At 43.2% G+C, this 18,456-nt stretch overlaps 2 protein-coding genes across 3 annotated transcripts in view; one reads left to right on the top strand and one right to left on the bottom strand.

Moving 5' to 3' along the window:
* Positions 1 to 785: 785 nt before the first annotated feature.
* On the bottom strand, positions 786 to 1,382 carry LOC6529918. Its single transcript, XM_002090839.4, has one exon. It carries the CDS (start codon positions 1,281 to 1,283, stop codon positions 924 to 926), a length of 360 nt encoding a protein of 119 aa, XP_002090875.2. The 5' UTR covers positions 1,284 to 1,382; the 3' UTR covers positions 786 to 923.
* A 13,557-nt stretch (positions 1,383 to 14,939) lies between these two features.
* LOC6529915 (hemicentin-1) overlaps positions 14,940 to 18,456 on the top strand; it is a 120,284-nt gene continuing 116,767 nt past the window's right edge. For both annotated transcript variants that reach the window (XM_015196553.3, XM_039373378.2), the window contains exon 1: positions 14,940 to 15,729. The gene's annotated coding sequence lies outside the window, so the exon portion shown is untranslated. The remainder of the gene's footprint in view (positions 15,730 to 18,456) is intronic.

The raw sequence follows: 18,456 nt of genomic DNA, 5'->3' as shown, positions 1-18,456 counted from the left end.
TTTTTTCAGAAAAACGTGAAACGTATATATTGTCGACGAGTGTAGATTTCGTTATATCAGGTTCTTTTATTGTTTTTAAATAATAGACTTTAATATATATAATATATAATATAATATATAATGTATGAAAAATTATATCATATATATATGAAGACTTAAGTTCTCTTCAATTACCTACTTTATAAAATCTTTTTTGTCAAATGCTTTTTCGGTATACCCAAAATGTGTTTTTGGTGATATATTTCTAGGTAGGGGATCCTGACAAACTAATGAACATCACCTACAAGTGTAAGTAAGAGGCTAATGTCTGTAGATTTAATAAGGCGTGTTGTCGCAAGAGCTCCATTTCCCCGAGGCATCCACGCTGGTTATTCCCGATGAGTTGCTAAACCGATTTGCTAAATTACAAGGTGCACCTGCCCCATTTGGGGGCATCATCGCATCTTTTGTCCGGCGCACACAAGTCGGCGTCCTCCCGACCTTTCGACCCCTCGACCCCTTAACTCCTCTACCCCTCGACCCCCCTCTAATTACGGCCGCGAGGCGCCGGCGAGTCCGAATCATTATGTCACCTGTGCGAAGAATGCCGCACGTAATCCGGAAACTGCACGACGGACACGGCGAGCAGCTCATTGTGCGGAAATCGCATTTGGGGCAGATAGCACCGCCTAACTAACGACCAGCCAACTAATACGATTAGTGTCATAAGGCGGCATGTCACCAAGCGGAGAAGCTCGTGCACTGAGCGAAAATAGCATGCCAAACTCATTTAGAACACAGAAATATTTCTTCAACAATTATCTTGAACCTAGCCAATTAGCTAGAGCTCTTATATGAATTACATTGGATTTATTATAATGATTAATTTAGGTAGTTTGTAAATGGAATTTTCTTCAGTGTTTCTAATCTGGTGCGGCTTGTTATTACTTCCGAGTTGATTGCTTCTTTTTAATGGTATCCACGATTGTCTTCAGGTCGTAGTACGAGTACCGATAATAGCTGTAGTACTCCGGATTCTTGTAGGTCTCCTTTTTTCCCGCCTTGGGTCCAATTTGCTCCTTTTCGTCCACAATTCGGTAGGTCGATGGGGGTATGAAATCCGGGGATGTGAAGGCCGTGGTGTTCAAAGTTTGGGGCGTACATCCTTCCGGGTGATCGCGAACATTTCGGGGACTGGTGCCCAAACGCTTAAGGGTCTTGACATCCTTTGAGTAGCCGTTGCTGATCCATAGGTTCCATAATGGTGGACGCCATAAAAACGGAATTCCTAGAGCACGATGCATTGTAGGGCTGTGGGCTATGATTCATAAAAGTTAATTTGGTCCAATTTGAATGGGAAACAGATGTTTCTGGTTTGACAAGTTGTCATTGTAAAATGGCACTCTGAGATTTTATAAATTTCTATTGAGCTATTTAAAACAGTAAGCAGTATTAAGCAAAATCTCTCTTAACAATACGCAGAAGCCCCTTCTAACAACAAATCACGATGCGTAAAGCAAATATGCTTATGTTATTTAGAGCCAGACAAACTTGGGCCACACTTAACAGCACTGAGCCAAATATGTTTATTTTACCACGCCCCAAAACTCTGGCCTGTCATAAACATGGGACTGTTCCACTTTAAGCCGGGCATAAACCAGGCACAGAGGCCAAAACACAAAGCACACGTTGAATAATTTCGATCATTAAACTTATTCCACTTAAAATCCATTCAGGATTCGAGGGGACCAAATGGCGGAGATAAATGCCCCAACACTCCCAATGTTAACCCTTGACAATCAGCCCCCAACCAACCAACCAGCCACCCACCCACAATGGACCTCCGGGCGGCGGTAAAGTTTTTATAACTAACGTTGAACAACGCCAACGATGGCAATAAAAATCAACAACAACCGGAGCTGTAGAGCCGGCAAAATAAACGCTCAAGTGCTGAAAATTGTCAGGTCCTGGAAGGAAGGAAGGAAGAATGGGACTGGCAGGTGGGTAACACGTAACACGTAGGTGGTTCACCTGAACGCTTTTTAATACACTCTCAAGCCCACACGCACATTACGGAGGCGCCCCTGATTGTGGCTTGTAAATTTATAGTTTCACCAAGAAAATCGCGCTGGCAAACTTTTTACTTTTACTGGGTCTCTGCGTGAAAACTCACACTCGCACAAACACACACCCGCAACTACACCCACACGGCCAACAGCTCTTAACCCACTCGTTTCAACTTCCTGCGGCACATCCACAATCCTCATCCCCATCCTCATCCACAATCCCAGTCAGCCAGTTGGCGACATCTAATTGCTTTTGTTTTCGGCCCAGACTGCCATTGCCGCACTACAAGTGGCTTACAAGCGGGTACAGTTGGGTCGCAAGGGTTGCAACCGTGCCCCAAAAGTCCTAGTGCTGCGGAAGCCCTTTCGTTAAGGTAATTTTCCGCCATAATTTCCATCGCTCTGTGTGTGCCCTGTGTGTGTTTCAGTGTGTGCGAATGAAATCGTAGAAAGTTTGGCCAATTTTTGGAGGTTTGGAGTTAAAAGAGCTGTTAAAGTTGATTGTATGTGCGGCTTAGCTGCCAGCGAAGAAACATTATGAAATTCTTTTGGTTAAAAGTGGGTCTCTTGGATTTTTCTATAATATCAACTTCACATAACCACTGCATTAGCCAGCACAAATTATTGACCAACAGAATTCTATAAAGGTTTGATGCTACAATATCCAGAAGTTTCTCAATTTCAAAGAGTGTTTTTGAATTTTCAAAGCGCATTTAGAATGACTCGAATCCTTTGCCAGTTGCCAAATTTCAAATGTATGTTAATCGATTCGGTAACATTTCGCAGTCATAATTTGCAACTTCTCCATATTCATGCTTAATATCCAGCTGCAATTTGTTTCACACCGTATCCAAGTTGCTTTATTTAAAGCCAGATAATTTGCCTGACACCTCCAGTTCTGATAACTTCAGAAGACATTCGTTGACTTTTGTGGATGAAATCAAAAAGCCGGCGAAACAAAGCTGCAGCTGCAGCAAAACTTTATGCAAATGCTACGGGAATTCGGGATCTCCAGCGGTGATGAGCACCACCACTGCCACCAGTGCCACCCAGCTTTTGTGCCACTTTTCGCACGGAGGCGACAACCAACAACGAACAACCGGTGACGGTGGGGCAAAAACATGGTGGCACTACTGCTATTTGGCTGCTTGCTTAATTAAAATGCGGAGGCAGTGCGAGCGCTTCATTTGGCCCGCTTAATCGCCCGCCGCAGATTTGAATCGGCTTGGAGGCCAAGAACCAAGAACCGAGAGATCCAAGGGCTGAAGGGCTGAGGGACTGAAGGACTGACTGGATGGTGGGCCGAAAAGCATTCCGGAAAATCTCGACCTCGCCTTCCCTGGTTGTTCTTGCTGTTGCTTTGCATGTAAAGTGTCAAGTTTTTCATTATAATTTGCATATTTTTCGCCAACTTTTCGTCGGCCCCCGCCCACTTGAAGCGCCCTTGCCCTGCCCTGCCCGGGCAAATGACAACAATAAGCATTATGGTCTGAGCTGCGAGAATACCAGGAATATCCAGCTCGGTCAGGACCTAGGCAACATGCTCATCGTCTCGCCTATCTGCTGGATGCACAGTATGTATCTCTTAAGCTATTTTCAAGTTTAATTCCTTGACTTCGCTCCATGGCCGCCTGCGTGTTTGCCCCAAAAACTTGCAAAGATGTTGCCGAGCCGCGGCGCATAATCACGCGAAATCTGAAAACGTGTCTGGTATAATAATGAGCACTGATTATAACTTGAAATTGTGTGTGAAAGTACAGTTGTGTGCGCCAGTTATGCTACGTGGAGCTTTCGTTGTAAAAACTGTAAAAAAGAATTTTCCACCATCTTTTATGGGCACAAAGGCATGTTGCGATAAAACAATGGCAAGTCTTGAAAAATAGATACTTCCGAAACAGGAACTCATATAGACTGTAACTTTATTGCTCCTAGGATCATAAGGGATCTACGAAAGGTGTCTAAAAGTATTCTGTTGCATACTTCTACACAGCCATATATATTTCTTAATTTTAAGTTCCATAACGAAATTTCTTTTCTCACCCACTGTTCCTCCTACACCTCGACTACTATGTGTATTTAAACTCAAATGATGTCTTGTTAATCAACTACCAAGTTGAAATGAAGGAACGGAGACAGGAAAGCCACGTGGTAAGACTGAAGTCCAAGCGGCAGGAACATTTCCAGCCCTACGGCCACGTTGTTATGTCGTATTGTGCCAACATGTCCTGCTGCCATCCACTTTCTAGGAACTCCTCCTTTCATCACGGAGTACGTGTGGTGTGGTGAGAGCCTGCAGGATATTATATAATGTGTAGTAATTTGAATTTGAAGTGTGTGGCGGGGAATGAAGCTTATAAGCCGCAGACAGTAGACAAAGGGGCTCGACGTGTGGCTGGTGTCCTGTGAGAATATCCTTTCTTCTTTTCTTCGCCCACTTCGATGGGAGAAACATCAAAAATGTTGATGTCTCTGGGGGCGCATTAATGGGATTTTCTTTCATGGATTTATGCCGATTACTCCAACGTTATTAGTTTAGAAGCGTGACAGTCGGTTCGACATTTTAAAGTAATCCATTGATATACGACTTGGCGACGAGGGTTCTAGATGGCATAGCTTTGAACCCAAAAGCCCCCACTAAATCACAAAAATTGCATGGACCGCGCCCCATTAGAGCGCCTTATTTATGGCAACGCGACATTCAATGGCAATTCAATATATTTTCAGGGCGAAGAAAAAAAAAATGGCGCAATCAAACCGAATTTGTATCTGGCCGTCGGTCATTTTTGGTTGGCTGGTTGGCTTGGTCGTGGGCCGTTTTGGCCTGGCCAGAAAACAGAATACGCCATCGCCGCACACAATAAACCATTACAGACGATTAATTTCATTATCCGCGGCGAGTGAAATCAAAAACAGCAACAGATTTATGCGTGCGACCGCAGATTCTCCATCGAAAGCGAATGCAATTGTCCAATCTTGTCTCGTTTTTTTGTTTTTTTTTTCTGCCGGCAACCCACACTTTTGGTTTTTATAATTCCCGCATTTTTTGTTTGAGGTTATCAAATGGTATTTTAGTCGGGGATGAATGGGTTGTTTGATAAAACAGATGATGATTTGGTTTTGCGGTTTTAGGAGCGCGTACAAAAGTTCTATTGTGCCATGTCCTCGTGATGAATCGTTTGATTTCGAAGCGTAAATGTTTTGGGATACGCAAATCAGATCAAAGCCATGGCACGGCGAACAAATTGCCAAAAAGCGCTCTTTTATTGTGTCCCAAAACCATAAAAACATAAAAAACGGAATATTTCAATTTCTTGCGACCATTAGAAGACGGGGCTTGTGGTCAGAAAAGATAAGTTCCTTTATGGCCAAATAATTTATGATTAATTTCAGAAATATTCTTAGCTAAACTCTGTTACCGTTTCCTCGTTCATTTTCATTCAGATCAGTTAAGTTGAGTTTACAAGTCTTTTGTTTTTGATTCTTTACATAATACTATAGAATTGAATACTTAATTTTTTGTGCCACTTTCTAATGTCTCCGTTATTGTTTTGCATTTTCCGAGGGCATTGCCAAGTTGAGACTACGGTTGTAAACTTTTCTACCCCTCGATAAGGATGTTTTTCTTTTGGCTCCCAAGGGTGCATTTAATTTTAATTGTTTCATTTGTTTGTTTTTTCGCTGTCTATCTGCGTGCAATTCCTTTTGTGGTAAAAAATAATAATGCTGAAATAAAAATGAAGTATATAAATAGAAGATTCAATTCATTAAGCAAACATCAGCAGATGCTGCACATACAGCATACAACATACATTATACCACATAGTGAACTGACGCATTTCCCCGCTTTCACTTCCGTTTCCGATTCCGCTGCGAATGTGTGTTTCCCTTGGATACATTTTGACTTATTTCTATTTGTATTTGCCACGCTTTATTTTCGTGGTCGATGGCCGCCACAGGAGACATGAAAGCAGCATCCTTCTCGCTGCTCCACCGCCTTCGCAACACCACGCCATGCCCCACTATCCGTGGATCTCTGTCTCTGGATTCTTTGGATCTGTGCATCGCTGGGGGTCATGTTTAGCTTATTCACCCCTTTTGAATTGCTTGGCTCTGGCAGCCGAGCCCCGAGGGGTTGGGCAACATCGGTCTCTATGGTGTTGCTGCTGCTGTTGCCGCTTGTTTGTTTGTGTCTCATTGAGCATGGATGCCAGTCTGCACCGAAAGAAAATCCCTGGGTGTTTAGGAGCTTGAGCGATGCTAATGAAGAAGCTTGTATAAGAATAACAGGTGTCTAAAAGTATGCAACGAACTTCTTATGCGCTTGATAGGTGCTTAAAAGGATGCAGTGAATCTTTTTATTCAAAGAATTCTTTCAGAATGAAATTGTGTTGTATATAGTTGTATTACATTTTCTTTCAGTGTGCAGCAAGTCTAACAAACACAGAGGGAAAATGAGATAGAGTGAAGCAAGGCGTGGGCGGAATGGAAACCGTTTTCGGACGGATTTATTTGCTTAAACCCAAAGTAAAAAGTTCACTTTGGCTGCGTGGCACGCGGTAACTGTAATTGTCATTATGCCCCCGGGCAGTCAGCCCAGTTACTTACTAACCCTTGCTGCCACCGCCCACCCTTACAGCCTTACCACCCACAAATCTCGCCATCTCTTTCATCAGCACTCCCATCCGCCCCATGCGCCGTCTCTTTCGCGTCGTCTGGTTGCCTTTGGAATGTTTGTCTTTGGCTTGGCAGCAAAGTGAAGGCGACTTGAATCATTTTTAACCCCTTCGGAGCCCCCGAGCCCGCCAAGTGCTTTTCATATATAGACGTGCTACTTATAATCACCCGCCCCCGCCCCGCTGCCGCAGCCACAGCTCGTGCATTTCGCCATCATCATCTTGGCCATAATAATCATTTAGAGGAAGTTCGCCTGAGTTACTTGGCACACTCAACAAAGTATCTATCAATATTTGCATTTAGAAGTTCTTTGCCTTCTGGCTTATTTGTTGAGTTATTAACTGGAATTAGGAAAATTGAAATGCGTTTTCCGCATAAGAGCGTGAAATTAAGGCTTCCACCCGCACGCAATGGCAATGGCCAACTTGGGTACACTTGGGTACTCTTTTCGGCCAGTCGCCTTAACTTTTCTAATTATGCGACACGATAATTAACTCAATTTTCTCGGATGCGACAACAACAAGCTAAAGAGCACCAGTGGAAACAAAAGGCCAGGAAAATGTCAGAATACCTCCTACCAATGTGCAATGGCCATAGCCCAAAACAGTTGGCAAGCCGCCGAAAGGAGCGATGGATTGAGGGGGAGCCATAAAATGCCATAAAAACCGCCGAGTTGAGCTGAAGTTTCCAAATTGCTGCTCGATGTGGTCGGCTGGAAACGGAGGTCCTTTTTTCCTGCTCGAATTTAGCCGGAAAAGCCAATGCCCATGTACCAAAGTAAATGGTGTATATGTCCTTCCACTGATATGTCCACCAATGTCAATTTTTGAGATGCTTTTTTTGTGATTTTATTAGCTGGAAATGTTTTGCTAACGAGAGTTACTTTGAAAGCCCGAAAAAAACTGTACAGAAAAACAAAAATATGCATTTAAAGATGGAATGATAAAAATAAAAATGATGAAAAACTCGACTGTTAAATATGCATTTGAAGCACTTTACAAGGATTTATTGGCTGCCCAACGGCAGGGTAACAAATATAAACAATTGAAAACAAGACAATCATGGCTTACATGACTGAGAGATAAGTTCTACGCAGTATAGAGATTATCCTGCATTTAAGCAGTGCCTGTAATAAACTACCTACCTCATTAGCAATCACACGACCCAAGGAAATCCCCTCAACCGACAGACATTCGAAGGTTAACCTCAAGTGCCTGGGCCCCCATCGGAATGAAGGGCTCCCAAATGTGCGATTGTTCCAGCAAATCCAGCAAAGCCAGAGCCCCGAATTCGCGAGTAGCAAAACCCGAAATTAGCCCAGTCACGGCGCCAGCTGAAGCTATTAAAAATTGTGAAATAATTTCCAAGCACGCTCCAATGGAGCAATTGGGGATTGTCGCGGAGTGTGGCTGCAATTACTTTGATGCTGACTGCGGCGCTGATGATTATGATGATGACGCGCACGATACTCGCGGCATGCAAATATGCCAGCTCCTGATGAGAATCCCTGACTTTCACAATGGGAAGCGAAAGTCAGCAGATCAGGAATCGCACCCCCAGGATTTCCAGGACTTCCAAGGACTAAGCCTCTATCAGCGGGGGGCGTTCGCCCTCGTGTAGAGCCTTTAATCAGGCCGCATTATCAGCGAGCTATGATATATAGCTATTTGTTTGATGACTTCGGGTGTGTTTCTGGGTGTCACATCTGGCGCAATGTCAGGTACCCAACCACCCAGGTTCTCCACAATCGATGATGACAGAGAGACAGACTCGATAAGAGCTCTCTAGGTGGTGCTAAATGAGTGCCAAGGGTTGGTCAACGTCTCTCAACGTCTCCATTGCAATTAACTTTGAGCATTTTGAATCGCACTTGTGGCACTCGCACTTGCTTCTTCCGGTAATGAATCCTTTTGTGAGTTGCGTGCTACTGTGTCGAAAAGGGGTTCAAAAAGCGACGACAGCGCGATTTCATTCTTTAAAGCACGCACTGATATCGCGTTTCAAAGGGAAATCTTTACATTTAATTAAAGCTAAATTGTGCAACTGTGCATTGAAAGTGAGTCAATTAGGCTGTTTTGTTTCGTTGTTTAAATATGTCTTAAAGTGAAGAAAGTGGGAATTATAACTAAGCTGATAAGTAAATCGACTTATGATAAGTTCCTTTAACAAAATGCGCTAAAGTACTCAAGAGCTCGCAACAAGTTCTTGTAATGCAAAAAAAAGCCAGGAAGTAAAGAGTAGCCAAAGAAAAAAGTTCGAGAAGCGAATACGTAATTATTCGCAAAACACAAAGGCTTCGGAGAAGTGAGTATATACACGAGCAGAGCAGAGCAGAGCCTTTGATAACTTAACCAAAGTCTTACGTTGCAATTCCTGCGCGACATAAAGCTATCCAATGTATGAAATTCGTGGGCAAATATTTGCCGATAATTACTCGCGCACAACTTTAAGACGCTTTAAATGGGAGAACGGCGCAGATATCGGATCACAAAGGCGAATCTTCTCACACTCGTCTTGGATGGATGAGCGTGGTTGTCGAAGGATGAGTTCGGATGAGGAGGGCTGAGGAGGGATGAGGATGGAGGTGAAAGGAGCAGGAAACCCCAAGGAAGCTGTCAAGCGTTGAATGTAAATGCCAGGCAGCCAGGAGATAAGCTTTTTGGCCCGGGTGCGGCAAACAAGCCGGAGAAGTGAGAAAAGAGAAGTGTCCTTCTCATCGCTTCCCCATTGTCCTTGCGCGCGACTAAAATTAAAAAGGGACGGCAAATCAAAAAAAAACCAAAAAAAAAGAAAACAAAATGATAAGAAATCGGCGCTGCCAGCTTGACACAATGAACTTAATATTAATATGAAGTAAATAAAGGCACCGCTGAAGTGCTGAAGTCGAGAGCGTTCTGGTTGCTTTGTGGGGTTGGGTTTACCCATAAAGTGAAGTAAACTCGCCGAGTCGAGTGTATTATGGAGTGCCCTGTGTGGCTTGTATGTGTTGAAAAGATTTACGAGCCCGAAATTCGAACAAAACTTTAAGAGAGTGAACCATAAATTAGCCGAGGGGGTAATAGCGCCGTACAACCCAGAGTTTTGTAAACCGAGAACCGAGAACTGCGGAGTCTAGTATTTTGACAAGGCCCGACCAGCCACGCCCATCCCTCCAGGCTCAACCCCTTTCAACGTTATCCCTTATCCTTTATGGTTATTGTGTGCAATTCGTGGTGGCATCACCTTTTTATTTTGATTTTTCCTTATACCCTTTACTCGTGCACCAAAGAGGGTATGCTTGGTTAGTTTTCGATCCTATGAAGAGCATATCAGGATCAATAGCCATGGATCGCTAGCAATGTCCGTATGTCTGTCCGTATAAAACATTCTATATTTATCTTCTTAAATTCTATTTTAATTATACTACCACACTTCACAACAATTATTTAATTAGTTTTAATTAAATTTCTATCAAAATTTAACAACTTCTTTCTGGCACTCCTACTAGCTGTATAATAGGTATCTGATAGTCGAGACACTTGACCATAGGTTCCCTTTTTTTTGTTTTGCCCGGGGTAGCGTCGCTTATTGTTATTGATGTTGTTATCAGGCACAATTATTTTTTTGATTTACACAATTCGATGGCCGTCGCATTTCGGTGACAATTTTCTCGCCTCGTTTTGCGGTTGGCAAAAAGGCTCATTTGGCCTGGCTTAGCGCGGTGGGTGAGAGGTCCTTTTTCGTCGAGGTTTTCCCATTGCCCTCGCCTTTTGCATTATTGACAGTTGTTGTGGAATAATCTGATTTAAAACGCTAAATGTCCTCGCTACTTGGGCGGTTTTTCCCAGTCTATCCCAGCTTTTCCCAGTTTCCAGCTTCGCAGCTTCCCCAACTCCATTTCCATTTTATCCTGGGCCCTGCCATATTTTGGCCGCCATTGTCTTCGGCTTTTATCTTTTATTTTCTGTTTGGCTTATTTTGGGAATATTTGCCAACACAGAGATTGGCTTTGAATTTAAGTAGCAATTTCCTGTTTTGTTTCTGTCCCTGTTGTTCATGTCATGTAATGAATGTGGAAATATGCTGGGACGTGGCCGAGGGTTTTTGAAGGGATACTATTGAGCACAGGTTTACCGGCGATAATTTGGGATTATAATTTAAATTTTTATTGGTTATTGGTTTGAAATTATCTTAAATAGGAGGAGAAAGTAATCACCAGATACATTTATCAAAATATAAGCAGATTAATCTAATGAAACACAGATTGAGTAGGTCACACCTCCGTTACAATGGTGGAATCAATCCGCTAAGAAATCCACCCAAGGTGAACGAATTGACCTAAGCTACATTCGGGGTTCTGTGGGTAATCCTTGGCAATAACATACTGCGGCATAATTACATCAGTAGTCAAATTACGGGCAATCCTAGTTCGCAGCATACGATAACGTGAGGTGTTGTCTTATTTCACATAAGCCGCTTAGCATTTCCCCATCTATGTTTATGTGGGCGAATCCTTGGGCCGCCCCCTGACTTAGACCCCATTACGTAATGCATTTTAAGTTATTTGCCAAGGGGGTTTGGTGGGTGATGGGTGTAGGTATGTCGTCACTTGGGAGGGAATACGAGACATCCATGCACCCACACCCGAGCATAATCAAATTCAATTGCTCATTCAAAACATTAAACTGTTTATTTTTGGATGGGCGCAGTGGCAAAGTAGGGCGAGGACTGGGGCAAAGGACGTAGAGCGAAGGACGCGGGACGAAGGACGAGGCGGTGGCTCAAGTGGCAAGGCACTTCATCATGCCGCCTAATCATTTGACCCACTTGAGAGTTGTGCAAATACTTTTTACGCTACGAGTCCCAGCCGCCACCCACTTGCCGCCCACTTGCCAGCGCCATCGTCATCGCCATACGACACACGAGCTGGTCTAATCCTTTCAAATGTCGGAGTCACAGTTGGAGACGAAGCGAGAGACAGAGACAGAAAGACAGTAAGAGAGAGAGAGGGGGCACAAAGGTGGCGAAAGAGACGGGTAGACGGAGTCCTTGGCAGTTTTGCATGCATGCAGCGGCGGAGGTGGTGGGAATGAGGGCGGGGAACTGGGAGGGGGGGTGGTGCACAAGTGAAGACAAGGAATTTGGAAAATCTCAGCTCAGTGTCAGGTTGCACGTTGAAAATTTGTCGTCATCGTGTCTCGCACACAAAAATGGCGTTAAGCATAGAATTTTGCCCAGCCCAAGGTGGATGGAATGGGAATGAGGTGGGCGACCCACCGGCGAGTGGGAATGAATGGCTCCGATGGGAGGGGGTGGGGGGTCTTAGAAAGGACTCGGAACTCAGGTCTCAGGACTCCGAACTGTGGACTATGGACTGCGGACTATGGAATACTAGGGACCGGGGGCCAAAGACAAACACATCACGGAAAAGGAGAGAAGACGATGCGCCTTGGCTGCGGCTCAAGGATAAGGCAAGAAATAATAAATTATATTTTCCCTGATTTGTGTTCGTTGCCTTGAAGCATTCCCTCACTCTCTCTCTCTCTCTCTCTCTCTCTCTCTCTTTCTCTCTGTCTATTTTCCGACTCGCACTGCCAGCTTTCGATGCTTGGGAAATTATTTTGCAAAATTTACTTTTACTCAAAAGCCGTAAGACAACAATAAAAATTATTTAACTACAAGCACTTTGAGGTTGTCGCTTTTTTGAATGAAATTTCTGTTGTTGTTCGGTAAAACTCAAAGAGAATTGGCACTTCGCTCTTGGCTCACTGGAAAATGCAGTGCGCAGAGAGTGGAAAATGCCGGGAAAACCCGGAAGAGAAGCACTCCCTTAAGCGATTTCAGGGTTGCCAACTGTCCGTCCGGGCAATTAAACATTGATAAATGTTGTTTGAGGTGTTTTCCCGAATTCGATGGCAATGAAGAAGGGTAGTTCAATATCGAGTGGCTGCAATAGTTCTCATATTTCCACATGACTTGCCAGTTTGGCAGCCTTATTAGTTGCGCTTTTAAGAACGTTTAATGCTTAAGCGCCGCTGCCGGGGTCAGAGTTCATCGATAGATAAACATAAACTCTTGAACAAACAGCAATGTGAACCGAACGCGTGGCAAATTTCATTTCAAATCCAAGTTTTCAGCTCCGTCATTGGGGTTTGGCACTGGCTCTGCAAGTCACTGTCAAGGCGAAAACGCAAACCAAATTGCATTTTCCGCGAAAAACTGTACGCGTTGTGGGGTTTTCCATTATGCACGGTATGCGTGTAGGTTGGGGATATACCATATAATAGATTGGATGCAATTACAGTACTTCTTGTGAGCTGATATTATTGACAAAGCAAGGGGTATGTTTTAGCATATGAAATGCATGCTAGATAAGAATTATAACTTGAATAATTTATTATTGTTATATATATTAACAATCGACCAAATGTTTTATTAATATTCTACACATTAGTAGGGAATTTAGAAAAGTATCAACAAAAACTGCGAGTATGACGGGTATTTTCGAGGCGTTTCTATCTCACAAATACTCTTCACATTTTCGTCAGTTCCTCGGGATTCTGGACTCGGGATCATCGCAGGGAAAAAATCGCATTTAAGTGGCAACAATTGTCAGGCAGATGCAGCAGCAACATCAGCAGCATCAACCCCCGGAGTTGAACCCGAAATCTGAACCCGTAACCCCTCGAGTCCCTCGCTCCCTCTCGCTCGCTCCTCTGGCAACCGCAACAATAGCAACATCAGCAGCAACAACAACAGCACTATTATGACAATGTGTGACTGCAATAGCAATGTCATTGCGCCCCCTCTCTGTCGCTCCCATTGTTCTGGCCAGCTCATTTTTCACATATTTTTCGCAAGTTGCAACTATTTTCGGAACGCGCCGGGTAGTTTCTATGTAGTTTTAGCTATTGTCGCGATGCCAGGCGACAGCCACTCGAAACCTTTAATTGGATATATTTTTAATGATGTTTAGGCGAGACTATATGTATAGTCCAGAATCCGAATCCCAGATGGGGATTCCATTCTATCCCTCGACTGCCCACGCTCGGCGGCAATTATTTATGTAAATTCTGGGCGTTGCATTGACGTGATTTATGTCGCCTTTCTTTCACCGCCGGTTTTCCGAGGAGTCTACTGTAAAAACAATTAAGCGGCTAATTGACTGGAGGAGTACTCTATACTATACCTAAATATATATATATATATATAAAGAAAAAAGGAACAAAGTGAGATTGAGTAGGGAAAACACTTTCCAGCAGACCAATTGACTTCGGTTGCTTCCTTTCTATGGCATTCTTAAAGTGTTTCCTAATGAAGCGCCGGAAGCGGGTGCTAAACAAATATTTTTAATTGAAATTTATATAGGGAAGTCAGTTTAAAGTACGCCCGAAGGTTGAGTACATACGCTATACAAACTATAGAAAATAAATAGAGGGAAGCACATTAAAGCTGTGTTTCTCATTCCTTACAGTACAAGTTGTATATATTATTAAATAAATTAAACATTTAAAAGTGTTGTTTTTATATCTGTTATTACTATTTTGCCATTTTATACTTCATTATGTACTACATTATACTCCAATTAAACATCGTGACATACTCAAAAACATTGGTATATTTTGTTGTTCATGGGTTAATTGAAGGTTAATTGGCTTTTTTACATTTTAATTTGTTTAGTTTTCCAACTGTTCCAGGCTATTATCCTGCTGATTTGGCTAATGCATTAACGCTGTTAAATGGGCCCTGCACTTCGGCTGTTGCCCCAATGCCCTTCGCCGTGCGCAGAACCCTTTCACCTGCCCATTCAGGTGGCCCAACAGGTGTGTCTTTGTCGTAGGTACACATGCACTCGGTGCGAATGTAGTTGTTGGCCCGCCAGGACGTCAGTGGCTCCGATTGGCACTCTGTCGTGCCGTCACTGTGAGCGCTTCAGTGCACATTAACACCCAAGTCAAGACATAATTTATAAGCAAATGCAGTTAAGTTTCCTCTGGAGGATCTCCGTTGCCGGCAATTGCGATAGAATCCGGCAAATGCCGCCAAACAAAAGGGTCCAAACGAGAGAGTGGAGAGCGGGGGGAGGAGAGCAGAGAGTGAGGAGAGAGAGAGAGAGAGAGAGAGAGTAATCGGAGAAAGTGGCAGCACGCTCTCGCTGGAAGGGAATTCGTATAACAGTCGGGTATAACAGCCGATGCTGTGGGCCACATCCCCCAGAATATCCTCGCTGCTTGAACTGCCGTTTAGTTTGCGAGCGTTGGTCGTCAGCAGCGGACGTGCGTCGTGGCGAATGAAGATATATATACGTACGTACATTTGGTGGAAAATCGAATTTCGCAGCGGAGCGTGCGGCGTGCGTTGAAGTCTCCGGCATTTCCCCCTAAGTTTTTCTCAACTCAATTCAACTCAACTCAGCTTAGCTCGGCTCAGCTTAAGTTAGATCAGTGCAGTCCAAGCACAAATCGCAATCCACTTGAAACAATCTACGCAGACATGATAAGTATGCGACTGCACTGGGCAAACATAATTAATTACGCGGCGCTGTGAAGTGCGTGCATGTGTTAAATAAAAATAAAATAACAAAATACAGATATAAATAAAAATCATTATTAATTGCACTTTAAGCGTTTTTAAATACGCACCGAGTGCCGCTGTCTGTCAATCGGCTGGATATTCAGCGGTTTTACTCCGTGTCGCGTACATAAACAACAACAGAACCCTGAACTCAAGTGAAGTGCAGTGCTGTGAGTGTGGCCAGCGTTTCGGTGGGTCGCTTGTTGTGCGCGCAATTTCCGGTTTCCGCTTCCGCCGGAGCTACTTCCGTGTCCGGTCGACTAGGCGCAACATTAATTTGCCAACGCCGAAAGAGTAATCACAGCCCAAACAAAAAAGAAGCCCCGTTTTATTGGCCAAAAGATAAACAAGACAGAAAAGTGCTAAATTTCCGTCTAAAGTGCAGACTCAAGTGTACCGAATAAATTTGACAAATATTTAAATATTCTCGTTCTGCAAAGTGATACCCAATTAACAGGTTAGTTTGGCTTGCTTTCCTAGGTTAAGTTTGGTATATATTCTATGAATGAATGAATGTTTGCTTCGCACATGATTTCTGATCTCCCTGAGTGAGGATTATTTATATCGTGAAATACTTTTGGCGTTTAATTTCATGCCCTGCGCCCAAAAGTATGCAGCAAGCATATTTCAGGCGTGGCAGGTTGTTGGCACAAGAAGCGAAATGGGTGAAATGGGCGAAAAACAAAACGAGAAAGAGAACGAAACGAAATGGAATGACAAAAGCTGTGTGCCAGTGTGCGTTTGTGTGTGCTTGTGTTTGTGTGTGTGTGCAAGACAAGCAATAAAATGGCGAGCGAGCGGCAAAGTTTTTGCGCGCCAAAAAGCGTGCAACAACGCGAGTGGCAGCTATGTTTATGTGCCACATAAAACTAGCGCGGCCATGTCGCATTGTTGGCTGAAGGGAGCAGAAGAAAAGTCGCCTACACGGAGAGAAAGTTTAGCGAATTAGCCAAAGTTCTTGGCACCTTTCCAACAGCTAAAGTGTTTAAATGTTCAATATTCTTCTAAAGGCTTCATCTAAAATATTTAAAGAAATGTGTCTTAGGCTGCAAATTTTAAGACAAGAGTTTCTTGCTGTGCAGCGCAGAGCAGGCCGTTTTATTTTATGAACTTTTTTTGCGATATTTGCCTTTACTTCTGCTCCACTCCCGGTAAACAATAATCATAATAATCGCAATCACAGGGCAGAAGGCGGAAAGCAGAGACCAGAAAGCTGCAGAAATCAGAGGGCATGGCAAACAATGAGCCGCAGTCGCTGGCCTTTTTGTGCTGCCTGTTTTAGGCGCCGTTTTCGCACGTGTTTGTTCGCACCTAGTCGGCCACTAACACTGGCACAATTGCACTCACACAAAAATACACACACATGCAAATATACGTAGCCTCTCAAAAGAGGTCCTTTTGTTGTCGTCCTGTCGCACTAAATTGCGCACAATTGAAAGCATACTTTCTGGCGCCCGAGCATTTAGTGTGCACTTTTGAATGCCCTGCACTCCCCTCACTCCCTGCTCATCTCTGGGCCCCATTTATCGCACTTCTCGTCCTGCAGAATCCCCAAAGGACCTCTCTGCCGCTGCCGCTGGCCCTTTCACATTCTTTTTTGGCGCAGTGTCTAAAAGGTTTTTATTATTAAATATGGCAGAGGGTATTAAATATTTCCCGGCTGTCAAGGTTTCAGCTGCGAGATTACCCAAAGGAATTTTTGTTTTTGCGTTTATTTTTCGAAGACCTTTGCTCCAAGAATCCAGGGCACCAAGCCTTTAAAATCCCAAACAAGCGCAGGAATTAAATTTAAAGCTCGGTAATTGGCAAAGTTTCGCTTGCCAAAAATTCCTCATCTCCTGCTAATTGACCTCAATTCAGCTAATCGATAATGCCTGAGCTGCATTCTGGCCCTTTGTCTTGGGCCATAATTTCATTAGATTGGCCTCGTCTACCGAAACTGCTTTCTCTCTACGCATTCTTAATTAGATTAATGAAAAATAGGATTAGGCCCAGTTCAAGCCAAAGGAGAAGGGCCCCAACCGAGCAGCTTAAATCAATTGTGTGTATATACTTTCCCATTTTCCCGTACTCTTAAAGACGTTCGCCTTTGGGTTTTTCATTCTTCGTTTTTTTTTTTTTTGGGCCATGGGGCAACCGCAGAAAGTCGCAAAGTCGTCGGCCTGGGTCCTCATTATGCGTCGCTTAGATGCCATTTGCCAGAAATGGCCTTCGAGAAAATAAAGAAAATTTCCATGCCGAACGGAAAAAAACGAAAAAAAAACTTGACTGGACGTGACACACAACAAATTCACAGCTATTTTGCCAGCCACCCTCCGCATTTCGTATTTTCAAATTAATTCCAAGGAATTTTCTTGACTCCAGGCAAGGTTTGGTTCCGTTTTGACATAATCTATTATAAGAGCTCATAATAATTTTTGTAAACTTTTTTTCTATTCTGTTCTGTTTCTTGGGGGGAGTATGCTTTTAATTGTGGGCGTGTCGAGATTTAATGAGATCGCTTCAAAACATAAAACAATTTCAATGTTCGCCGGGGGTGTGATTGCAAAGTGTAAAAATATTAATTAGCAGGGGCATGTGGAAAACAGGACCTCTGGTCTCCAGCAGCGAGATCTTTCGCAAATGTTTACCAATACGTCAGTCCAAATAAATCAACGTGCCTTAGCCAAAAGTTACCTTCTAAAATCTCGTAGGTTTGCGGTTGTCCCAGGCACAAACGAACACATAACTCGTGACAGTGAGTTATTATAGTATTTATGTGTATTCTTGTGTATGGTTAGTCATAAATTTCAGAAAACAAGAATCCGGTGAGCTGGGACTTCATGTGTGCTGGGTCTTCCGGATTTAAGAAGACGACTAAACTTTTAAATTTTAACAAAAGACAAACACTCGCGTTTCCCATGAGATAAACAGCTTAAATGTGCTTACACATGTATGTCTACATCAAAGATGAGAGATAATGTTGAAAGGCTTAAAAATTGTAAATGTGGAGTGTGTATTAACCATTTAAAAGCTTGATTGTAATATCCGTAATGTTTCATTAAATACGGAAATTATGAAGATTTTCTTATATGGTGTTTTTATTGTGTTTACTGGCATGGTACTTTAGAGACAAAGTTAATTACAAGTTTCAAAATATTTGTTTCATTAATATCACTTCCCTATATACAAATTGTGAAAAACT

The sequence above is a fragment of the Drosophila yakuba genome, chromosome 2R (assembly GCF_016746365.2).
Source record: "Drosophila yakuba strain Tai18E2 chromosome 2R, Prin_Dyak_Tai18E2_2.1, whole genome shotgun sequence".
In the NCBI taxonomy this organism is placed as follows: domain Eukaryota; kingdom Metazoa; phylum Arthropoda; class Insecta; order Diptera; family Drosophilidae; genus Drosophila; species Drosophila yakuba.
This window is presented reverse-complemented; position numbering and strand designations above follow the sequence as displayed.

Coding starts and splice junctions, on each gene's coding strand:
- LOC6529918 (XM_002090839.4), bottom strand. CDS start 1,283: ATGCATCGTGCTCTAGGAATTCCGTTTTTATGGCGTCCACCATTATGG.